At 38.5% G+C, this 19,834-nt stretch overlaps 2 protein-coding genes across 3 annotated transcripts in view; both read right to left on the bottom strand.

Moving 5' to 3' along the window:
* UGGT2 (UDP-glucose glycoprotein glucosyltransferase 2) overlaps nt 1-19,834 on the bottom strand; it is a 190,340-nt gene that overhangs the window by 135,694 nt on the left and 34,812 nt on the right. For both annotated transcript variants that reach the window (XM_032315029.1, XM_032315026.1), the window contains exons 4-6: nt 19,251-19,363; nt 10,664-10,838; nt 1,927-2,023 (exon numbers count right to left, since the gene is read on the bottom strand). In XM_032315029.1, the coding sequence (XP_032170920.1) occupies nt 1,927-2,023; nt 10,664-10,838; nt 19,251-19,363 (385 nt within the window). The remainder of the gene's footprint in view (nt 1-1,926; nt 2,024-10,663; nt 10,839-19,250; nt 19,364-19,834) is intronic.
* LOC116574316 (translocation protein SEC63 homolog) lies at nt 4,287-6,734 on the bottom strand. Its single transcript, XM_032315030.1, is given in 2 exon segments — nt 4,287-5,046; nt 5,048-6,734. Coding segments are annotated over 2 exon segments (2,283 nt in total). The 5' UTR covers nt 6,644-6,734; the 3' UTR covers nt 4,287-4,359.

Raw genomic sequence — 19,834 nt, 5'->3', positions numbered from 1 at the left:
ACAGAAGGTACAAATGAGAGGCTGAGGGACAGTGACAAAGTGGAAAGAGGCTGGAGTATGAAAAGCTTTCTTTGCAATGCTACAGTACTAGGATTTATGAGGGAGGTTATGGCGAGCCTCTGCGGGATTTTAACCAGTGGAGTCACAAAGTCAGATTTCATCATAAGGCTTTCAACCTGAAAGCACCGTGAAGAACACTAATCCATCTGTTTTAGGGGGTAAGGAGGACTCGGGACACAGAAGGCCAAAGATCAGAGAGAAAGCCAGTTAGACGTCTGATGTATACAGAGGGAAAAAACAGAACTGAATGAAAGGAGTGTCTACTAGAATGGAGAACAGATCTACTACACACGTACGTTTAGAGGCTGATGAGAGAATTAGTGTGTAATGTGTAATACAGAGCATTAATGTGATTACCTGACTTTATAAAATTTTTTTATCTGACCTTTCAAAGAAGATTCCACAGGCCCAATAGCTAGAAAATGCCTTATGTTACTGTTGTGACTATTAAGTAAGATACTAAATTACAAAACACTGTAAAGCTACATATAAGCTATATAGAAATACCTAAAATCTGAATATTCATATTTGCTCTATACTTTTCCAGCAACTCTGAGAGGACTTAACAGTGATACAGATCTGTATTTGAAGCACAGTCAGGAGGAGTGTCCAGAGCTAGGTCTGTGATGAGAGCAGGGCCTCCAGGAGCACATCCTTAATAGATAAATTTGAAGCAGAAGCCCCATCTGAGAGCATATAAAAGAATGAATTAAAGATTCTCTCTCTCTCTCTTTTTTTTAAAGTTTTATTTATTTGACAGACAAAGATCACAAGTAGGCAGAGAGGCAGGCAGAGAGAGATAGGGGGAAGCAGGCTCCCCGATGAGCAACGAGCCCCACTCAGGGCTCGATCCCAGGACCCTGGCATCACGGCCCAAGCTGAAGGCAGAGGCTTTAACCCACTGAGCCACCCAGGCGCCCCCGAATCAAAGACTCTTAACCAGGGGTGTCTGAGTGGCTCAGCTTGTTGGGTATTTGACTCCTGATTTCAGCTCAGCCCACATGCGGCTTCCTGCTCAGCCCAGAGTTTGCTTGTGATCACCTCCCACTCCCCCCGGCTTGCACACGTGCACGTGCTCACTCTTTCAAATAAATAAATCTTAAAAAAAAATACTTAATCAAGAATCAGGTATAAATAAATTTTGGATGAACCAGTTAATAAAAGATTTTCACAAGCATCTGAAAACTACTTTAGCTTCTTCAGGGACTCCAGAGTCCTTTATCTAGAGCATGTAGCTTAAGCACAATCATAGATACAGGTTTGTAGATCACAGATCTAACCAAATCTGCTTCATCTAAACTAGCAACTCCCAGGCCTCTCCTACCCTACTCAAGAGCAGCAGCATCCTGGTAACTTCATTACAAACATGTGAGACAAAGCTTCCTAACACCGTGTGTGGCCCATGAACTTTCAGACTGACTGAGACACTGACCCCCTTAGATACCCCCACCACCAGCCCCCGACTGGCTGGGTACCCCGTGAGACACCCCATGCCCTCAGCCCCACCTCCAGGCCAGGCTGGCTGGCCATACCCGCCAGTCACCACAGCCATGACCAGCCTCATCTACTGCCTCAGCCTGCCTTGTCTAGGTTACCATTTTTTATGTGTTGTTCACAATGGTGGCGAAGCCACCAGATAAAGCAAAACAAGATTTTTTCCCCCAATTTTTAAAGATGTTTTTGAGTCCCACAATATTAAATATATTTCTTTCAGAATAAAATCAAATTCTAAACTAAGGAGAAACAAGTGTACCCCATCTCCAGCCTCAAATGAACATGTGTAAGATTATAGTCAGTCACTGTTTTTTTAAAAAGTATATAAGCGTCCAAATTTTTATTCTGCTCAAGTTCAGAGAGTAAACTTACTTTTAACTTGGGTATCATCCAAAGCTTTGTATTCTGTACTTTTAATCGCTAGCTCCACACCGTAGCCGGATAAGTACATTTTCTGTGAGACTGGTTTCTGTTCCAACACATTTAGATTTTTAAAAAGAGAAAATATTTGGTCAAACATCTTCTTTTAAATCCAGTATGTTTGTGTATTAGGATATTAGGGTAAATTAATATATTTTTTAAAAGATTTTATTTCTTTTTTTGAGAGAAAGAGAACGGGGGGAGAGGGAGGGAGCAGATGGAGAAGCCGGCTCCCCACTGAGTAAAGAGCCCGATGCAGGACTCGACCCCAGGACGCCAGGATCATGACGTGAGCCAAAGGTAGATGCTTAACCAACTGAATCACCCACGCACCCCTACTAATATTTTTTTTAAACATTGTGAAATATTATTTGGGGGATATTTATACTCTCTCTAGACAGCATATGAAGGACCCAGAATTTAGTTAATCACCACTTCTTTACTTTCTAAAAACCTTGTTATGGTTTTAATGTTTTAATCACCCTTTTAAAAGGAAAAATACCTGATCTTTTTCTGTTAACTATGGTAACTTCCCCATTTCTCCTATGAGTTAATTAATAGAAGCTCCAATACAATTAAGTTTCAATAAAACTGTACTCCTTTCAGTGAACTACACAGGGTTTGCTAAACCGCCAAATGCTATTCATTTGCTAGTTATAACTTAGCTAGTGATATATAGTTATAACTACAGTGTTGCTAAAAGCAATACTGAAGAGTAGAGGCAAAAGACACCAAAAAACACAGTGTCTTGAACAATCTGATTAAATTTTTCTTCACATTTCTCAGTGATTAAAATATACCAAATGCCACAGATCAGTACCTACTCTTGCAACAAGGGCAAAAATTGCCTAAAATGGGAGTTCTCTGAGGTATTGCTGATTGGAATTTTAATACCTAACCTTCCCCTTTCTGTAAAGGACAAATACAAAATGTACTTCTAGAGACTACCCTATCAAGGAAGAGAACGCACATTTATTTCAAAAGGTAAGCAACCTGGATGAATATACATAACATTTCTAGAAGATGTCTAAGGTTCTTTCTAGCTTCCAGATGGAAATTCTTATCAATTTGGCACAGTCATCATCATTTGGCACATTCTTTCATGGCTTAGGAAACTGGTTTAACCTAGTGCCTTGCGAACTCCCTGGAACATGGTGTGCATCTGTGCTTACTCAAGTTTGCAAGAGGGCAGTTTTACGATCCTACACATGACAGCGTTAGAGGTAGAGATTGGAGGGAAGGAGAACCTTTGTCAATAGGGTTTTTTTTTTTTCTTTTTATTCTCTTCTTTCCTCCCTAGCTCCCGTGCCTCCAACCTTAAAAATAAGCAGATGACCAGAGTGACTATTCCTGGGCTGTTCTATTTCCAAATAAGATGATACAAGAATTAGTTTCAGATATGCAGAGAAATATTTAACACTGCTGCCCACGTGAAAATGTAATTTGCTAATTTCTCAGCACATGTTATAATGAAAGATAACACAAGGGAACTGAGCTGCTTATAATTATGGTCATCTGAAAAAGGTGAAAATATTTTAGAGAGTTTTCAATTTCATACAGCTCAATTTAAAAATCCATTTGACAATCCACCAAAAAGACAATCAGCTGGTAGAGAAGCAAATCGAAGCTCCAAGTCTACATATTTTGTTATAGTTCATAAAAGAAATGCAATTTCAAATAACCAATTTCCATTATCAATTCTGAAATATTATTAGCTCCTCAGGAATAAAGATAAATGTTTATTAAATTCATATTTACTGACTCCATATGAAAATGTATTAATATAAAATGTGAACTGTAGCCTAATAAGTTTGGATTTGCAAACCAAAAATGCTCGTAGACTAAATCAACTGGTGAGAAGACTCTTTCTTCATTTTTCTATTTCTTCTTTCCAAAAGAAGAAATACCTGTTCCAAAGGTAGCAAAAATAAGTTTATTTTGTTAGAATTACATGTTGACCAGATTTAAAATATACCTATTTTGAATGTACAATACATTGTTCATTAAGAAGGCTGTAATTTGATGTGACAAAGTGCCCAGATAGTTGGCTAGTATGTGTTCATAGTTTATTTAATGGTCACATTCTCTAAAAAATAACTTGGGACACTGATTTCTTTTTTTTTTTTTTTTTTTCAGTTATAACAAAGGGTTTATTATCGTTTGCCGATGAAATAAATGCACCATCCCATACCTGAAAGGCTTTAACAAGCCTGAAGCGTTTTTCAGACTGTACCAAGGCTTCCCCAAGGCCTAGTTATATTATGCACCCATTTCTAGTAAAGAACTAATACCTCCCTCAACATCAGTTCTGCACTGTTTCTGGTTTATTATACACTTCCGAAACAGCAAAGAGTTGCAAATACTGTGGTCCATTCAGAGCATGGCTTAGTCATCATCTTCCTCCTCCTCTTCCTCCTCCTCAAAGCTATCTTCAAAGCCCTCGCTGTCCTCCGGGTCTTCATCCCCCTCTATTGCTGTATCCCACTGCGGGTGATTTTCTGGTACAGGTTTAGCCTCATGAACTTCCAACTTCAAGGGTTTAATCTGATCCAAACCCATATAGGAGTCTGATCTCAGAAACACTGTATACTGATAATTTCCAGGCTTGCCTGGTGCAGGAAACTTCAGTTCTACCTCTTCTGTATCTTTTAGTGTACACACATGATATGGCATAGATATTAACGTCTGTTCCTTCCTATCTGCAATATAAAGCCACCACCATTCTTGTTTTTCCTCAGGAAAGTAAAGACTATAAACAGGATGCGTTATCTTTGATTTGGTCTCCAGCAGAGCTCTCTCCTTTCGCTGTATACTTTGTTGTAATTCTTGCCACTCTGCTTCATCATCTTTGTTCTGTTTTTCATCTTGCTCTCTATCAGAGTCTCTGTCACTACCATCATCTTTTTCACTTTGGGATTCTCTATTGGTTTCTTCTTCTTCAGAATCACTGCCTTTGTCAGAAACTTCTTCTTCGTCTTCCTTTACTGCAGCTTCACTCCCAACAACTCCATTTGCCTGTTTTTGTTTCTGTTGCTTCGACTGTGGTAAGGACACAGGTGTAGGTTTTTTTTTTTAATGGTTTCTTTTTTTTTGATTTAGCAGTTTTCTTGGGTCCTTTGCTCTTCTGTTGCCATCCTCCTTTTGTCCTGTTCTTATTGGTATCACCCTGCCCATCTTCTGCTGGCTGTTCCTCTGCAGCACAAATAGACTGCTCCTTTTCAAATACTTCTGCCATTGTTTGCCTTGTCAACTTAACCAACACTGTGACTAGGGATCCTACTGTGATGTTGTTGCTATCTTCATCATCCAATACTTGTGATTTTATATCCATGGTCACATATGGGAAACTACCAAGGACAGCCATAACCTCTTCATATTTTTCATCTTCGAGGAAGTGCAGTAGATTGTGACGATCTGATTCTTTTAAACTCACCAAATCCTGAATAGTCTTAATTTTGTACTTTTTATGATTAGAAACTCTCCTAAGATTGTCCTCTTCAATGTGAGGGAGCTGTAGAAGGGGAGACTTAAACTGCTGAAGGCCCTGCACAGCCATCTGGGAAAGCTTCATGCAGTTTTCTAGGGATGCCAAAGTTGGAGCACGAAACTCCCTTTCTTCACGGCTCCGAGCCATTATTATTAGCTGGCAGATAACATTAACCATTTCTTGAAGCAGGGCAGGGCATTTTTTCAACATAAATTGCTGATCTTCTTCAAGGGTCTCAGGAATTTTCACTCTAGCAAGATGAGATAGTAAAAGAACTCTGGCTTTCAGGCTATATGGGCAGGTAAGTGGAGGTTCATTCTTCTTTAAATTAATGCTGCCAATTTCTCTGATTAGCTGAGGTATTAAAATATTATCTGTTGGTCTGCTTGTGGCATCTTTATTATACTGAGGATCAAATTCAGAGGCTCCAGCCAAAACCATGATAAGACGTTTCATATCCATATTTCGGGTTTTATAAACAAAATATGTATAAATCTGTGTTGTGCGTATTAGGATCTGGTCTCCACTATAGCGTATTGAGCGATACCACCAAGAGCCTACAACAACGGGAAGGATAACCATGAATGCTAATCCATATACAAGTAAAACCAAAATTGAGTTTTTCTGGTCAACAATCCAAGCTGGCAAGGCAATTCCAAAGCTTGTGGCTTGAGGGCCATCTGGATTTCCAAACTCTTCCCAATTTTTCCGCGACTCTTCATCAGTTAAAGCTGCATAAGCTTTTGCTATCCTCATGAACATAACTTCATCACCTCCTTTATCTGGATGATATTTAAGTGACAGCAAACGATACTGTTTCTTAATCTCTGCTACTGTTGCCCCAGGATCCAAATTTAATACTTCATAAGGATTATATTCTTGATATTCTCGGTCTGTTTTGGAAACTTTGTATGCAAGGAATAAGAACAATGCCCAGCCTGCAAGCAGAACTATTTTCTTTACTGCAGGAATAATATTTGGCTGAGGTTTTAATAACCGTAAACGATACCACATACATCTTCCATACACTTTTCTGATATTCTTTAATCGAATTTGCTCGGCATTCTGGTCTCGGGGCCAGAGGTAGTATGTGGCCGGGATCACGATGAGCCCCACGAAGGAAGTGAGGAAGTAGAAGAAGGTGTTCCCGCTGTCATCGTACTGGAACTGCTGTCCCGCCATGGCACCCCCCCCCTCCGCCTCTCTCCTCTTACCACCGCCGCCACGACCCCGCTCTGCGCTCCAGCACCCAGCACCCCGGCCCTGTGTCGCGTAGCTCCGACGCTGCCGCCGCCTCTCCTCCCCGCCCCCACGCTACTCTCGGGACACTGATTTCTTGACAGATGATCATATCTCCCCCTGTAGGGCACATCAGAATCACTGGGGGGACATTTTTAAAAAGATAAACAATAATTTGATCTCCTACTTCCATTCCTACTCTGGTATAATTGACATAAACACTGTTAGTTTAAGGCGTACAACATAATGATTTAATCAAGACTATATGAAACAATTACCACATTAAGTTTAGTTAACATCCAAACCTCAGTATTTTTTCTTGTGATAAGTACTTTAAAGATCTATTCTCTTAGCAACTTGCAAATATGCAACACAGTAGTATTAGGTCACCCCAGAACTTGTAGCTGGAAGTCTGTACTTTCCAACCACCTTCACCCATCAACACCACCTCCCATTTTCTAGGAGTCTGGTTGTTTTTTAGGTTCCAAATGTAAGTGACATCATTACAGTATTTGTCTTTCTCTGTCCGATTTCTTTCAATTAACATAATGCCCTCAAGAGTCCATCCATACTGTCACAAATGGCAGGATTTCTTTCCCTTTAAAGGATGAGTACTATTCCACTGTATACACACACCACATTTTCTTGATCCATTTATCCACCACTGAGCATGGGGTCTGTTCCCATGTCTACATTATGGTAGGTAATGCTGCAATAAACATGGGACCACAGATAGATTTTCAAGTTAGTATTTGTTTCCTTTGGATATATACCCAGAAGCAGAAATACCAGATCATACAGTGGTTCTTTTTAAACATTTTTGAGGTACCTCCATATTGTATTCTATAGTGGCTGTACCAATTCCCTCTCTCATCAACAGTGCAAAAATACTCCCTTTCCTCCACATCCTCTCACACCTGTCTTTTTGATAACAGCAATTCTAACAAGTCTGAGGTGGTACCTCATTATTGTGGTTTCTATTTACATTTCCTGGTTTGTGATGTCGAATGCCTTTTCATGTACTTGCTGGCCACTTGTAAGTCTCCACTGGAAAAATGTCTATTCAGTCTCTTTGCCCATTCTTTTCATCAGACTACATTTTTTACTACTGAGTTACCTGAAGTCCTTATGTATTTCAGATATTAACCCCTTATCAGATATATGATTTACAAATATTTTCTCCCATTCCATACATTGCCTTCGATTTTGTTAACAGCTTCCTTTGCTGTGCAGATGCTTTTTAGTTTGAGGTAGTCCTACTTTATTTTTTCTTTTCTATTTTATTGTACTTCATTTTTGCTTTTGATGCCTTTGCTTTGGGCATCAAATCCAAAAAATCGCTGCTAAGACCGCTGACAAGGGGCTTTTTCCTTAGGTTTTCTTCTAGGAGTTTCATGATTTCATATTTTATATTTAAATCCTTAATCCAATTCAAGTTAATTTTTATGAGTGTTGTCAAATAGGGGGCTAGTTCCATTCTTTTGCATGTGGTTAATCCAGTTTTTCCAGCACCATTTAACTGAGTATGTTTTGCTCCCTTGTTGAATATTAGTTGACCGTTTATGCATGGGTTTATTTCTTGGCTCTCTATTCCACTGATCTACATAGTTCTATGCCAATACCAAAAATATTTGTTTTTTTTTTTTTTTTTTTTTTTTTTTTTTTAAAGATTTTATTTATTTATCAGAGAGAGAGAGGGAGAGAGAGTGAGCACAGGCAGACAGAATGGCAGGCAGAGGCAGAGGGAGAAGCAGGCTCCCTGCTGGGCAAGGAGCCCGATGTGGGACTCGATCCCAGGACGCTGGGATCATGACCTGAGCCGAAGGCAGCTGCTTAACCAACTGAGCCACCCAGGCGTCCCCCAAAAATATTTGTTTTAATACTACAGTTTTGTAATTCAGTTTTTTAAAAAATGTATTTACTTGACAGACAGAAATCACAAGTAGGCAGAGAGGCAGGCAGAGAGAGAGAGAGAGAGGAGGAAGCAAGCTCCCCGCTGAGCAGACAGCCTAATGCTGGGCTTGATCCCAGGACTCTGGGACCATGACCTGAGTCAAAGGCAGAGGCTTTAACTCACTGAGCCACCCAGGCACCCCTGTAATGTAGTTTAAAATCAGGAAGCATGATGCCTCTAGCTTTGTTCTTTGTCAAGACTGCTTTAGAATTTACAGCTCTTGCAACTGAAATATATTTGTGTAAAGGAGACATTATATTATTGGAAAAGAATAGAATATAAAAACATACATGTCTATATGAAAACTTGGTATATGATGGTTTAGAATAAAGACTTAACTGTTCAATAAATTATGTGGGGACCAATAATTTTCATATGGAGAAACTAGAATTGTATCTCCAGCCTGCAGCATATTCAAATATATTCCAGATAAATTAAAAACTGAAACCCCAAAATAGCATTTTAATTATTACAAGAAAATACACGAGAATGTCTTTATGACATCGTGAAGGGAATCACTAAAGAAAGGTTGGATAAATCTGACATCACAATTATTACTTGCACTGAACCAAAGATGTCATAAATAATTCGTTTTAATACCAGAAGACCAGAAATATTGTAGAAGATGCTTGCAAAGTATAGAAGAAAAGATTAGTATTCAGAACATATATTTCAAAACCTGCAGGTAAGAAAAAGAGAAACCCAGGGGCACATGAGTGGCTCAGTGGGTTAAAGCCTCTGCCTTTGGCTCAGGTCATGATCCCAGGGTCCCGGGATCGAGCCCCGCATCCGGCTCTCTGCTCAGCAGGGACCCTGCTTCCCCCTCTCTCTCTGCCTTCCTCTCTGCCTACTTGTGATCTCTGTCAAATAAATAAATAAAATCTTAAAAAAAAAAAGAAAAAGAGAAACCCAAATAATCCAATTTAAAAACAGGTAAAGAATATGGATAGGCAATTAACAAGTATATTTGGGATGCTTTTATTATCTTAAACATTAATATGCAAATAACGAGTATTTCAACATAAAACACTCTTTCCATGTTGGGAATATAGTGGTAAAAAAAAGCAAAGTCCTTCTCTAACATTCATTCTAGTATATTTGCGTGAATTGGGCTGCGTGGGGTCGGGGGAACGGTGTGGAGGTATGAAAGAAAGAAAACTTGAGATACAGCAATGGATACTATAGTGATTAGAGCAGAATACTGTGACAGAGTGTGACAGAAATGAGAGGCTGGAAGAGTGAGAATACAATGTATTCGATCAGAAACTTGAATACGATGGTCCACTAAAGAAATAGTTAATAGCATTCCCATACCATGCTTCACACTTCGAACTAATATATACCATAACAATTAAATTAGATTTCCTCACCATAATACTTTTTCATCAAAAATAATTGTATTTATGGGGCGAATGGGTGGCTCAGTTGGTTAAGTGTCTGTCTGCCTTCGGCTCAACTCATGATCCCAGGGTCCTGGGATGGAGCCCTGCGTTGGGACCCCTGCTCAGCGGGGAGCCTGCTTCTCCCTCTCCTCCCTCCTCATGCTCTCTCTCGTTATCTCTCTCTCTGTCAAATAAGTAAAATCTTTAAAGGATAATAATAATTGTATTTAAGGGGGTGCGCCTGGGTGGCTCAGTTGATTAAGCATCTGACTCTCGATTTCAGTTTGGGTCATGACCTCAGGGTCATGGGCTCGGGCTCTGTGCTGCGCATGGAGTCTGCTTAAGAATCTCCCTCTCCCTCTCACTTTACCCCTTCTCCCCCATGCTCACACACTCTCCCTCTCTCTCAAAAAAACCCTCTATGTATGAATCCTAGCAAATATTATAAACATATCATTTTGTTTTTTATCCAAGTTTTAAATCTTCTTTTCCATAGAAAATTCACATTTGATAGGTATGTTAATTTTAAAAAATTTTTAACTGTTCAGGTGGAAATTATGTAAAACCTAGTAAGGAAATTATCAAACATAATTTTTATCTACAAAATAATCTTGGATAATACTGTACCTGAATATAATGCCGAAGAACATACAGAATTTTCCCATTTTGAGCTTTTTCAGACAATACTTTGTGAAATTTACTAAATGCTCTGGTACCAATTTCAGCATAGAGTATAGTCACTGGTAAGTTCTCTTTGTTTGTAGGAAATTTATGATCACCTTTAAACAGATAAGGTCTGGGCCTAAAATGGAAACAAAACACAAACATTTTTTATTAAGATTTTAAGTAATCTCTACACAAAATGTGGGCTCAGCCTAAAATGGAAACAAAACACATTTATTTATTTATAAAGATTCTTTACACATATCAGTACAGTCTCTTTTCCCACCAATTCCTTTAGGTAATTACTATCATTTAAACTTTTAAGATTCCTGAGGCTCAGACAAGTTAAATATCCAGGGTGAAATCAAAGAAAGCCAGGATTTCAACTCCTGTCTACGGAATCCTAAACCTACATCTTTTAACGACTTACAAGGTAGAAAGAAAAACAAGATAATGAAGTTAATAATAAAAAGGTGCTGAGAAGTGACTTTTATTTAATGAATTCAGATATCTATAACCTTTTAGTCATTTGCTATCTTTAAGTAACAAGTATGAAAAAAAGGGGAGAGGGACAGGGACATGAACAACAAAACTACCACATACCCATGAAAAGACTGTGGGGTTTGAAAGTAGGCAGAATTGGACTCAAGTTCTAGTTCGATTACTAGCTATGTGACTCTGAGCCAGGGATTTGATCTCTCTTGGGCCTATTTCTTTACCTGTTCAAGAGGAGGTATTCTCACTACCTCTTAGGAGTGTCCTAAAGATTTACCAAAATGACTTAAAAATAGTCTAGCAGAGCATTAAAGCACATGCTTGAAGCTCAAGAATCATTCTTCTCTCATTCTTGCCAAACTCCCCTTATTTAAACTACTGATCCAGAGTACTGTCAGGGAAAAAAGGAATCAAATGTTGGATGGTAAACCACCATTAGCGATCAAAGTAGGGAAGGTGCTTGGGTGGCTCAGTCAGTTAAGCGTCTGCCTTCAGCTCAAGTCACGGTCGCAGAGTCCTGGGATCGAGTTCCGCATCAGGCTTCTTGAGGGGGTAGGGGTGAGGCCTGCTTCTTCCTCTACCCCTCAATTTGCTCTCATTCTTGCTCAAATATTTTTTTTTTTAAATGATGAGAGCAGGGGGTATTTGTCCATGTAATTATGACTATATACACCTTATTTCCAAAAGGATACACAAAAACTTGATAGCACTGGTTGACTCTGGGGAGAAGTTCTAGAAGTCTGGAGTAAAAAAGAATCTTATAATTTGCTGTATGTACAGATTGTTCCTAGTTGCTGACTTACTTTAAATCATAATCAATCAAGGGCTCAATACCTCTAACAGAATAATGAAAACTTCCACTAATTACTGGCTTCAAATGTGTCATATTTCTGGACATTGACATGGAGTACTGTGTTTATTTCAGGTTTATAAGATTACATGAGTTTAAGCATCTTTACAGTGATTTATAATTTGGCTGTCATAGTAAGCATGCACACGCACCCACCTCTGTTAATAAACTTCTTTTAAGTTCTACACATTCATCCACTTTCATTATTATTATTATTAAAGATTTTGAGAGAGAAAGAGAGTGTGAGCAGGGAGGGGGATGGCGGCAGTGGGAGAGCAAGATGCCACATTGAGCAGGGAGCCCCATGCGGGGCTCAATCCCAGAACCCTGGGGTCATGACCTGAGCCAAAGGCAGATGTTTGAGCCACCCAGGTGCCCCATCATCCACTTTCATGATTAGCATTTACTGTAAACTAAGATTTTAAAAATACTACTGTCAATGTTTGGATATGTGAAACATGAAACAAACAAAATTTTAGCCCCAAGTAAAAGCTGAGTTCATGATTAATCTCTTCTGCAACAGATGAGACAAAAATGTGCAAAACAAGAGAAACAGAATTAGTTGCCATTCTTCACAGGATCCTATTAATAAACACAAAAATAATGCTAAAATCATACTTCATTTAAAAACTAAAAAGAAATCAAACCAGATGAAATTATTAAAATCATTTCATTAATTTTAATGGCTACATGGAACTCAAATGGCACTAGGTCAAATGGATTATTAAAAATACTGATTTCTATCAAATCAGTAGTGTAGAAATGCATTTCATAATTTATACAGGATATCTTACATTTTAATACTGTCTGAAAGAAACTATTTTCAAATAATTTATTATTGTTAGTAACTGGAAAGGCTGATGATGAAACAGTGCTAGTAGATAAATCTTTAGGTCAAAAATCAAAGGAAAAATTATAAGAAAGGAATAGATTTTCCAGAGACAAAGGTCTCCTGATTGTAGGTCTCCCCGCACCCCCAATTCACACGTAAATATGCAGGCCGGCACAACTTCATCTGAATGACGCAAACTGGTGTATTTCCGTGCCCGGAGCAGCCTTGGGTGCCGCGATGTGAAGACGGAGGCTGCAGCTCTCAGGCACGAGTCTAACAATTTTGGAACTGGAGTGATATGTGCCACTTTCTGGTTTTATGCTTGTATTTGGGGAAAGCAGGCACAGAATGAATCCATGGGGGGGGGGGGAAGGGCTTGCTTTTTTGGCTCATTTATTGTCCCCAATGAATATCTGCAGAACAGCAAAGATCAGGAAGGTATAAACTCCCTTGTGCAGGTTTTAAGGGATAACAGACTGATGTTAGATGACATCCCATCTGTCTGACATGGGACACACTAGTCTCCCTGGGACTTATTCACAGTCGGCTGAATCTGGAACCCTGGGGGCATGGTTGCGGCTAAGCCTACAGATGGATGCCCCAGTGGAGTCCCGTTGACAGTGGCCTTCATTAAACGCTTCATGAGACAAAAGAATGGATGATGAGAAGCGCAGTCACAAAAATCTGAGTTTGGTCAAGAATTTATTAGGCCCAGGGATGGACTGTTGGGAGAGGCATTCTGCCACAGCCACTGACTTGTCTTTCTGGGTACGTCAAGACTATGACAGGCCATCTGTCAGGTTTGCAGGAGACTTTGCGGGGTCTGTTAAGGCCTCCCTCTGGGACAAAGAGCAGGTTGCTTACTGCTTGTTAGAAGTCCTAGGTTCCCAAGCTCCGCGTCCTTCAGCTGTGATGCACCCCAGCTGCTCATGCAGTGTTCTTGGGGGCCCCTTTTCACCCCAGGAGAACGTGGAGACACAGGAACCAGTGCAAGCAGGCGAATGTTCATGCTGCTGTGGCGGTGAAGGGGACAGTTCTTTGCTTCTGACTCAGGAGCCTCCTGTCTTCTGCCAGCATCCGTGAAACAGTCGAAGTCACACTTATTGGCTTGTAGGTAGGGCAAAACCAATTCCCCAGGCTGAGAGAAGCTATATATAGCATTTATACATTTTTCTTTCTTTTTGTGACCTTTAGACACATAATCCTTGGCTTACGACCTATGGATATTTGTCCATAGCAGTTATTCTTTTTTTAAGCAAGTGACTTACATATTTGCATATGTATTTACAGTAACATATTTTAATTTTTTTCCCCTCTACAGATGTTTCTCATTTCTAAATTTTCTTTCTCATTCCTAAAATTTCAGCTTTCATGTCTTCCAGGTTAGATTTTTAGTTTTTTTTTCTTTAAAGAAATGACCAATTAAAACAAAGGAAAGAGCAATTCTGTTACTTTTTACATTCATGTTATTTCTTCTTCTGCCTTTGGTTGAGCGGAACACTTGGTTTATTTTTTCCTCTTTTAAAAATCATAACACAGGGGCGCCTGGGTGGCTCAGTGGGTTAAGCCGCTGCCTTCGGCTCAGGTCATGATCTCAGGGTCCTGGGATGGAGCCCCATATCGGGCTCTCTGCTCAGCAGGGAGTCTGCTTCCCTCTCTCTCTCTCTGGCTGCCTCTCCGTCTACTTGTGATTTCTCTCTGTCAAATTAATAAATAAAATCTTTAAAAAAAAAATCACAACACATTAAGGGCACCAAAGTTGCCTTTCTTTTCTATGATTCTCACCATCCCAATTTCCAAAAAAGTATTCCTTAATAGTTTCATATCCTTGTTGAGGGCAGGGGGAGCAAGTTATACTTACTTAAGATAGTGATGATTGCTGACATTTTCTCCCAAATACATAATCATATATGTACCTAAATATATAATATCTGTCAAGTTTTAGGGAAGATTCAGAGCACAGATCTTTGAACAGGAGGTAGGGAACAGACAAATCATTCTACCTGTTTTGGCCATAATGTTGTTGTGTTCCAAGGTATTATGTTTGAAGTGTAAGCAGCTTGACTTTACTCACTAAAAGAATGGGCCTAACACTGTGCGTTTACAGAAATAACTCACACTGGCAGATGGGCAGCAATTTATTTTCAGAGGCCACAGGCCTGAAGAGTGGTGCCTTTGCTCTGCCAGTTGGTGGTCTTCCAAGTGGCAGACTAGACGGGTAGGCCACTGGGAACAATCCAAGAGTCAGTATAAATGTAATAATTTTCACCAAGGAGGTCAGAGACTAGTCAGGGATAGGAGTACCACCTTGAATTCTGCCCACTGAATGCAGTGACCACACCTACTTTTCGTGTTGCATAGCTGTGGCTTGACGGAACAGTAAGGGCCACCTAAAGATGCCATCAGCTTTAACTTAGCTGAACGTACCAGTAACGCAGCCCAGTCATTTAGGGAAACCACTGTGGACTGAGGGCCCCACTGAGCCAGAAACTTTACTTGAGGTAGTGGAATAGGGCACGTGGTTTGCCCAAAGGGTAGCTACCACCTTCCCACGTAAATCCAAGATCATGCTAAGTCAAAACAACTATGCTCTTGAATATGCCATTTTCAATTGACTGGAGAGACTTGTTGGGTCCCTCTATCTTGTCAGTCACTGAATATTACTTAGCGGACGCCGAAATACAAACCATCAGATGTTAGAGTCACAAGGCTCTTCAGCTGGGTTAGGCCTTCAGTTTCAGTAAGAGCTTAAGAGCCCCTAAGAGCGGCTTTTCAAAAAGGAGTATACTTGATGACAGGCAGGCAGGTGGCGCTGATCTACTCGAAACTGCCTCTGGGTATTCCAGCAGCCACTCAGACGCTAACGGGATTCTAGCTCAACTTTCTCTCCTGAGATTGTATGTCGTTCACCTGGGAACAGACGGGACATGTGGTGGTCTCCCTTGAGACTCTGAGCGGTCACAGCATTCACAGTATAAACACACAGTATCAGTGCCAAACGGAATTCAGTCACGGAAGCCGAAATAAAAAAACTTCATCGAAATGGCCCAGACATCATATTAAAGCCTTGCTCATTGTGAACACCTTCCAAACCCTGTCAGTTGAGCTTGGGCGCTCTTTCCTGCAGGAACATCTATCAAGGAGCTGTCACAGAGGCTACAGCAAGTTGTCAGAAAATTGCTCTCACCCCCCCAGGGGCAGAGTAGTACAAAACGGCAGGAGGAGCCGAAAAGAGCAGTGGGACAAAATTTGAAGTGTTGAGCTTTTGTCTTCCTCTAACCATGTGGCCCCTGTCCTTCCTCTTCCAGAAAGCGATATATCTGTCAACATCTCACCCTTGTTTCTAAAACTATTAAGAACTGTAAAAGATGGGGTGCCTGAATGGATCAGTTGGTTAAGCTTCAGCCTTTGGCTCAGGTCGTGGTCTTGGGGTCCTGGGATCAGGCCCTGCCTTGGGTTCCCTGCTCAGTGGGGAGCCCACTTCTCCCTCTCCCTCTGCCTGCTGCTCCCCCTGCTTATGTGCTCTCTCCCTCTCTGATGGATAAATAAGTAGAATCTTAAAAGAAAAAAAAAAAAAACTGTAAAAGATCTAAGGTTTGACTTTATCCTACTTACAAAACATTAAGTTATTAGGTTTTTATCATTTCTTGGTGGGAGGGATGAGAGGGGAAAAATACGGACCTAAATGGATACTACACAAATAGTGGGTGTATGTTGTAGCTGAGGGACACTATACTTGGGGAACCACTGTTTTAGAGCAAGCAGTAAACAAGCCTGCTCTTCTTTCCAAAGGGAAAATCATCTCATTCCTCCAGGTTGCCTGCTACAAACACAACCCTGAGAAATGGCTCAGGTAAAGAACAGTCAGGGTCTTCCACGATCTATTCATCAGACAAGAACGCACAAAGCTCACAGGGCCCACTGCAAATGGCCTCTCCCGAAAGCTTGATGTTAACCTCTCTTTATTCTTAATTTTATATTTAATACTTAGTCAATATTTAAGAAACTTATAAAGTCAGACATCAAAAATAAATAATTTTAAAAGTTACCAAAATCACATTTTAAAAATGCACTAGGAAAAGAAAAAAAAAATGCAAAAGGGCTAACAATTTCACAGTTAATCTACTAAAACTACAAAGGGGGGGGGGAAGCTATAAAGGAACTGCCATTAGTGACGACATGGATGGACCCAGGGGTGTTATGTTAAGTGAAATAAGACAGAGAAAGACAAATATATGATTTTACTTAGATGTGGAATCTAAACAAAATAAATTTAACAAAATAAGTGAATAAACAACAACAACAAAAAAAACCCAGAAACTGATAAATACAGAGAACTAGTGGTTCCCAGAGAAGAATGGGGGTGGGGGCGGGGAATAGGCAAAATAGGTGAAGGGGATTAAGGAGGTACAAACTTTTAGTTATAAAATTAGTCACAGAGAAAAAAAGTACAGCATAAGGAATGAAGCCAATAATACTGTAATACTGTTGTATGGTGACAGAGGACAACCACACTTTTGGTGAGCACTGCAGAAATTACAGGAACTGTTGAATTACTATGTTGTGCACTTGAAACATATACAATGTTGTGTATCAGCTATACTTAATAAAAATTAAACAAAAATTCAAGCAGACACCCCTAAACATAGCAGGGGGTACTTTTCACAGAAGCTTAATGGATATAAAATGCATAAAGTATTAAAACACATGGATCAAACTCCTTTGAGAAATAAATTGCTATATTTAAACAAAAAGGAAGTGATCATTTCTATGACATACTTTTCTTTAATATATATATGTACAAGAACAGAATTTACAGAAATAACATGGTTGCCTAATTCACTATATGAAGCTAAATGACTTTTAAAAAGTGGCATTTATTATTTAAATAGCTAATCTCATCTATTAAAATAGAAGCATGAATCTTAAAACACAAGCAATCCTAATTTAACAGAAGATATCCCACAGCATTAACAAATGCAAAGATGGTACAATATTTTAATATGTATTACAATACACAGTATGTCCAATGAGAAATGCTTTGTACTACATTTTAATAAATAACTGATAAAATAAGTTATTTCTGATTTTAAAAGCGTAAGATTACAAAACTTTAACATTTTTAAAGGTATGAACATAAAAGAAAAGGTATGAACAGAAGACATACAATGTCATCTGTTGAGAGATTCAATAAAGATTTAAATTGTTTTTAAATTAACCAACAGGTTTAACATAATTCTAACAAATTCCACCAAGGTTTTTTAGGAGGCAATTTGGCAGAAGAAAAAGAACTCCAATGTTAATTTGAGAGCATCAGTAACTGCAAAGCCAAAAAAAGTTTGGAGGAAATAAAGCAGCAATGAAATTTTGTACTGTGAAATATCAGAATATATTATAAAACAATAAATACTAAAACAGCATGGCACTGCTACAAGAAATAGTTAATGTACAGGACAGTTTTGAAATAGAGCATAACATAAATATAATGAATATATAATCGATAAGTCACCTGAAGGGAAAAAAGGTCTGATTGGATCCTTTCCTTTGATAACAATAACTTACATGGATTAAAAGTTTAAGGTAAAATGAAAAGAAAAGCTTTAGGAAAGCTACTGGAAAATAATAGTTAAAATCTCTCATTCAGGTTTGGAAAAAACTAAGTATATAAACACACACACATAAAAGAAAATTGGGGCAACATGAACTTAAAGAGGCTTCTGTATATTAAAATTAATATAAAATGCAAGAAAATATTTTAAAAGGTTTACAACAAAAAAAGAGAAGTACTGAGATGAATTACTAAGTATATGTTACTGTTTAATATATAAAGAACTCTTTCAAAATTAGAGAAACAACTAAAACTTTTTAAAGTATAAATAAATCAGACATATATACTGGTACTATTAATAATTTTCTTCTGACTGCCCATATCTATTTATATTAAATACTTGGAAGAAGTAAAAAAGTTTTTAATCATACATTATAATAAGGCAACTTTATACTCTGTATTGCTGTTTATATTATTAATTTTTTATTTCCAAGTTTTAAATTCAGTTTATATTTAAAGAGATAGAGTCCAAATAAATCCAGCTTTGTGTGTTTATTTGAAAAAACAATCTATGATTATATAAAACATTTAATGTATTTTATGGTATTTTGATAAAATTTATATTCTAAAATCAAAAGCTAATGAGACAAAATACTGAAAATATTCGTACATTTTAGAAAAGGACTTGAACTACCAACTCAGGAGATTCAGTTTTACAATAAGCATTATCTTCATTATGAAAAATTTTTATAAGCAATTTCTGCTATTTCAACCCTCATCTCTTTTTATAAACCATTTCTTTCACTACAGGCTATCATGAACTTACCTTGAAGTAGCCTTCTTCAGCAGCTTTTTGAGCTCATTAATTTTACAGGTGTGTTTTTTATGGATAACCACAAATGCATCGCAGCCGTCTGGTGGGGGCTCATCAGCTGCAATCTAAGATTTCAGAAGTTATATTTAGCTACAGTAGCTGATAATTACAATATGATCTTTAAAACTCATATATTCCTTTGATTGAAATAACTCATCAACTACTGTTAAGTTATTGCTCTAATTAAAGTAAAGAATATCTACGTGCAGGCCGAGTCAAATACTTTTTAACAAAATCAACTTTATAGTAGAACATGCTTCAAAGTCACTGAAAAATGCCACCAAAAAATGCCAAATTAAAATTTTCATTAATTTCAATAATTATTTGTCCTTATAATTTCCTTATTCCAAATAACTATAAAATTATAAAATGTATTCAATTATAATCGATCAACAATGATAATACAGTCAATGACAGGCTATGGAAGCAGGTATTCCAAGTCTACAGATTTTTTTTTTCCCCCAAATATTTTATTTATTTGTCAGCGAGTGCACAATCAGGGGGAGCAACAAAGGGAGAGAAGGCTCCCCGCTGAG

The sequence above is a fragment of the Mustela erminea genome, chromosome 15 (assembly GCF_009829155.1).
Source record: "Mustela erminea isolate mMusErm1 chromosome 15, mMusErm1.Pri, whole genome shotgun sequence".
In the NCBI taxonomy this organism is placed as follows: Eukaryota; Metazoa; Chordata; class Mammalia; order Carnivora; family Mustelidae; genus Mustela; species Mustela erminea.
Note: the sequence above shows the minus strand (reverse complement) of the source record. Positions and strands in the feature narration are given on the sequence as shown.